This window comes from Schistocerca americana, chromosome 3 (genome assembly GCF_021461395.2).
Source record: "Schistocerca americana isolate TAMUIC-IGC-003095 chromosome 3, iqSchAmer2.1, whole genome shotgun sequence".
Lineage (NCBI taxonomy): Eukaryota > Metazoa > Arthropoda > Insecta > Orthoptera > Acrididae > Schistocerca > Schistocerca americana.
Window position 1 is genome coordinate 300,900,392 of NC_060121.1, and position 6,000 is coordinate 300,906,391.

Genomic DNA, 6,000 nt, shown 5'->3' on the forward strand with positions numbered 1-6,000 from the left:
GCGGGTTTCAAAATGATCTATTCATGCTCTCCAGAACAGAATCAGATGCCAAAATTTTTTAATTATGGAATAAGATTGGTACATAAAATTCATGGTCTTCACTTTTAAAATGAAATCTTTTTTGGATCAAAATACATTTGTGAAGTACATTAGATCTGCTAGCGTAGTGCAGTGTCCAGTGAGTCATTGGAAAATGAACTTCATTTCATTGCAACACAAATTGAAATGGGAGTGGGGATCTTGTCAAGACCAAGTTAAATAATTCCAACCTGAGTATTTAAATATTTCACTAACATAAGTATAAGAGTTTGTAACACTCCTTCCTACTCATGGCTAGAGTCTACTGCACATGTCCTACTTCTACATTTTGAGGCTCCTCTCCCCTCAACTCTAGCAGCTGGAACCTGTTGCTTGTAGACCCAGCAAAACTGTCAGACCATATCATCCTCCTGCTAGTCCTCCTGTGAACTTGTACTTCAGTCCAGCTTTTCCTGAAGAGCACACGTCCCCTCCTGTTCCTCTGTCTACGTATTCCTGCCGTGTATTTTCCAGTTCCAGGAGAGGGCCACAGTGACCTCCCCAGAATCCTCCTCGTCACATTCCCCTTGCCCCCCCACCAGTCAAACAACTCCGACAATGCAACCCGCTATTTACTTTTGCACAACAGCTTCCAGAGAAATATACCTATAACAGACTTAAATTTGAAACACTAAAGGACTATATAAAATTTATTAATGAGTTGGAATCAAAAAGCAACAATAATTTTTTTTCTTAAAGTATCTTTGTTTATTCATCAACAATAGTGGAAGCACTTGTAACACTCACTTTTTGTTATGGTGTTCTGCTCTTTCAGCAATTCTGTTTTCATCTTGTCAATAGTAGTAGAACGATGTCCTTTAATGGTTCATTTCAGCCTCAATAATAGAAAGAAGTCACAGGGGTCCAGTGAATACAGTGGCTGAGGCAACATAATGTTTGTGTTTCTTGCTTTTAAAAAAAAAAAAAAAGGGCATTGTGGTGTGAGCAGGAGCATTATCATGAAGGAATTTCCACAAGTGGTTTTGCCTCTATTTTCTTTGGATTGCTTCATGCAAATGGCATATAACTTCCAGGTCGTATTCCTTATTGATTGTGTGACCATAAGGCAGGAACTCATGATGCACTATCCCATTGAAATTGAAGAAAGCAGTGAGAAGAACCTTCACATTTGATTAGACTTGTTGAATTTTTTTCAGTCTTGGCCCTTCAGACAGTTTCCATTGGGACAGCTGGGCCTGGGTTTTGATGTCATACCCATATATCTGTTTTGTCACCTCTTATAACTTACTTTAGAAGTTCTGGATCAGTTTAGACTTCATTCAGTAATTCCTGAGCGATGTCTAAGCAGGATTGTTTTTTATCAGAATTCAACAGTTTCAAAACAAACTTTGCTGTTACACATTTCATGCCTAAAACATGCAAAAATATTGCTTGGTATGAGCCGAAGGATGTGCAGAAATCACCAGCAACCTTTCTGATGGTGATTCAGTGATTTTCCAGAACCATTTTATTTACTACTTCCACATTGTTGTCAATAATTGTTGGGCTAGGCCATCTGGGTTGTCTTCAATGTCTTCTTGACCCATTTTGAAAAATTTGTACCACACATAAATTCTTGTGTTACTCATAGTAGATTTGCCAAAAGCCACAGTCAACATTTCGAATGTGGTGCTGCACTTTATTCCATTTTTCAACCAAAATTTAATGAAAATTCCTCAATCCATCTTTTTCATAAGTAAAAATTTGCCAAGCACTCGAAAACATGTATAACCTTTTTGATGGTCAGCAATAAACTACATATTGAGAACATCTGAAAATGCAAATATACATCAGGAACATGTGTACCAACAAGATAAAAAAAGTTTTGAAAGTTGGATGCATAAAGCTTGCAAAAATAAAAAATTTCCATTACTTTTTCATCACGTCTTGTACGTATATTTCACTGTAAAAAGAATGTAATCTCTGATAATGTCTCATATTTTCTACTATTGCAAGCTCAGTAAAGCCAAACACAAGGTTATTCGATAATGTCAGGTGTATATAAACAAATGTGTGACAGAAGTCTCACCTGACAGAAATTTAAAACAAGATTAGTTATTTGCTAAACCTAAAACAGAGAAACTACAACTTTCCTTGTATGACAATAAAGAAGTGACTTGTGCAGCTATTTACAGCAAAAGGTATTTATAAAAATATGGAATATATACAGTTTTTTTTTTATAAGAATTGAGTTCAGTATATACACAAAAGTCAGCCCTGGAAAATGACTATCAGAAATTCAATGTACAGGCTAACCTACAATCACACCCACAAAATATATTGCAGAAGATATTAAAAGAAGACAGGAAAGAACAAAAATATGAGTACAGTCAAAACTTATGTTTTGACAAGCATTATAATCACACTTGTTCCCAACTACTATCTCGTCAAAGATGTTGAAGAAATTGTCTTGACAATCACGTAAAGTAATTTAAGGAAACTAGGGGGGGCATAAAAAAAATAAAATCAGCATTAGTACTTAGGGATCTGTACACAGCACCTGCCAAGTTTGAGTCCAATACTTAAGAACTGCACCACTTCAGACTTTGTTCCGATCTGTTGTAGTGGGCAGATAGTACTACTTTCATGTCTCTATTTTTGTCTTGACTCTGTTATATTTGTTGCCTTTCAGATAAATTAACCATGATGTATTTCCTTTTCATTACAGATGAAGTGAGAAATATCTTCACAGCTGCTGGTTTCTTGGAAGAGCAAAATCTCATAGATAGACGGCTCCAAGTGAATCGCAGCAAAATGCTTAAAATGTATCGTGTCTGGATTCAAGCAAAGTATAGAAAATCAGTTTGCAGCTGAATGATATGATATGACATATTTTATGGACATGTTTGTATATAATACAATAAATTTAATTATTTATATATAATACAATGTTGGTGGTTTCATTTACTTATATTATACTACAGTCATCCACTTCAGCCATCTGAGTTCAACAGTTCAGTAAATCACAACTTGCAAATGCAAATAATCTTGCACAACATGTGATGAACTGATAAAATGGGCAAGTCTGGTTTCCTTAAAAATATTCAAATATTTTCCCTGAAGCTACACATGAACCGGTAGTTATTTTTAGCTTGGGTCTGTAGCCATTAATAATTTATTGAAAGAAGTCATTTTCCTACGCGAGGCTTTTTTTTTTTTTTTTTTGTTTCTTTGAAATTAACACTTTGTTAAATTAATGATTAATCCAATTTTACCCCCTTGGGGTTTGTTGTTTACTAGGTTTACCATGAATTTGCTGGACTATTCTACAGGACTTTTAAAAATAAAATGTTTATTACCTTTGAATTGTAACTTACACTTTATTGTTCATACACTTGACTGTTGCAGTTTAACAGTGCCCCTGTCCAAAGCAAAAATATAGAAGAACATTGTTTTACTGACAGTCTTGATTTATTGGCACAGAATGGGGTAAATTATGCTGCCACAATAGTCTTTGGTCACCTACCAAACAGCATCAAAAGCCTGACAGATAGCCAACTAACATTTAAAAATAAATTAAAAGAATTTCTAGATGACAACTCCTTCTACTCATTGGCTGAATTTTTAGATATAAATTAAAGAGTAAAAAAATAAAAAAATAAAAAAAAAATAAAATAAAATAAAAATTGCCAACTTAAACATTAGTGTCATGCAATATTTTGTGTAATGTAATATCTTGTACAGACACCTTTTATTAACCTGACACGTTCCACATCATTACAAAGTGTCGTATTCATGATCTATGGAACAAGTATTAATCTAATCTAATCTAATGGCATCTTGTAAACTGCATGCTTTAGAACAGGGGTGGGCAATCGAGCTAATGTGGGCACCCATGTGTGCCAGCATTGCTTGCCTGTGAGCACCGTCAGCCAGCAGCTCACCCTCCACCTCTCTGCTAACACCACTCATTTGTTATGACGTCTGTGGCAAGATGGCAAAGTGGACCTGTTTATCTTGTGTCATTAGTGTTGTTGGTTTCAAAGCCCCTTGGGCTTGTGATAGGACTAAATCAGTGAGAGGGAAAAGGGCTGAGGAGGAGTTAAGGTCCTCAAAACGAAAATCGGTCAAACCCCTACACATAAACCCATAGTGGAAGGAAAATTACTTTTTTATTGGAATGCATACCAGCCCAAAGTTTCTGTTTTGTAACATGTGGCTTTGATTAAACAAAAGGATGGAAGAAGTTGATATCTAGAAGGAAGTACCAGCAATATACTGTGTCCCACATCATACCAATCTGCTGGCAAAATGTGTCAAAGTAAGTGGTGTCATGGATGTTGTAAAAAAAAAGTTAATAAACTGAGATCACACCATTCGGGACATCAGCAATTTAAATTCTGCTGGCAGAGCTGGAGTGTGATTGTAGCAGTGTGCCTTATTGTTAAGTACTCTATTTGAGTCGAGGTGGTGTTTCAGATCTTTTTTTCACGCTGCATAAAGACATAGCATTATTTGTGAACATGAAAGGAATGCTAGTAAAAGAGTTCATTGAACCCCATCGGATATTATTAGTCCTCGCATTTCTAACTGACCTGACAAAGCACCTGAATGCCTTGAGTACAACTTTGCAGGGTAAACATTAATTAATTACTGATTTTTTTGAAACTATTCTTAGTTTTAAAAGAAAATTGCTGTTGTGGATAAAGCCACTTTCAGAAATGTCATTTGCTCATTGTTTGATATTTGAACTGTTATAAATGAAATAAATCTTGAAAATCAGACATTGGGTAGACATTTTGGTGAATTTGCTATGGTGCTACAGGCAATGTTAGAAAACTTTGATAGTAGATTTAGTGATGTCAATCAATTTGAACTAGATTTAGTATTTTTGCAACTCTTTTTCCAGCGAACTTTGAAAGTGCACCTCTGAAATTCAGTTGCAGCTCATTTACTTTCAGTGTAGCAGTGTGCTAAGAGAGATGTTCCATACTGCAGAAAATATTGAAATGTCTTACAAGAACGTCCCTTGAGAACAGTTCCTGCACTTGTTTTGAATAGCTTCTTGAGTAAGCAGTGTAGTCAGAACCACATATTTGTGTGAAAGTGTTTTCAACAATGAAATTAACAAAATTGGAGGTAAGGAATGGTCTTAATGACATTCAGCTGACTGGAGCAGTGCGTATGATAACCTGTAATCTCACTCCAAACATTGAGATGCTACTAAAGAAACACTTAGAGACAATTGTGGAGTGATGAAAATAGATGTTCCTTTTTTTCCATAAGTAGTAGGCCAGCTCTGAACTCAATTCTTATCAGTAACATTAAATGTGTTTAGTTAATAGATGTTTAATAAAAAAAAGTGTTCTTTGCTTAATGCTGTATGTCAGGATTGTCTTTGTGCTAGAAAATAAAGTCAATGAGAATGATATTGTATTAACTTTTCCTTGAGATTCCCGTATTGCCCCGTGGACATCTCCCCTTGCCCCCTCCCTCCCCTTCCCACAAGTTCTCCACAGTATTGAACAACAGACTTTGGAAAATTTCCTACTGCTTGTAACTGCTGTCAACTAGTGCAATGTATTACTTTGCAGGGCTGTGGCAGTCATTACTGTTCTAACTTCAAATGCAATAAGAGACATGGTCATGAGAAACCAACAATAATTTATTATGTCATGCATAAACAACATAAACATGAGTAAAACAATACAGTTTAATGACATGAACAAAACTGCTGGCCCGAGCTGAAGCACAGCAGTATAGAAAGCACTTGCCTGCCTGGGGTCACCAGGTGTGGGCTGCAGGCAATTGAAATATCGTCCATAGCAAGCGGCCTCTGTTGGGGGCCTGGAGGAGCCAAATGGTGTGATACTCAAATGTGAGGTGTGCACCACACTATTTGTGGTGGAGGTGTAGTAATGTGCAGCTTACACAACATCCATCCCTCCTTGTGGGAAGAGTGACTAGATGCTGGCTCCCCCA

At 36.3% G+C, this 6,000-nt stretch overlaps 1 protein-coding gene across 2 annotated transcripts in view; it reads left to right on the top strand.

Annotated features, from left to right (window-relative positions):
- The window catches only part of LOC124605567 (tRNA N(3)-methylcytidine methyltransferase METTL2), a 42,894-nt gene extending 39,927 nt beyond the window's left edge, over positions 1-2,967 (top strand). For both annotated transcript variants that reach the window (XM_047137341.1, XM_047137340.1), the window contains exon 6: positions 2,747-2,967. In XM_047137341.1, the coding sequence (XP_046993297.1) occupies positions 2,747-2,892 (146 nt within the window). In that variant the 3' untranslated portion in view covers positions 2,893-2,967. The remainder of the gene's footprint in view (positions 1-2,746) is intronic.
- Positions 2,968-6,000: the final 3,033 nt, after the last annotated feature.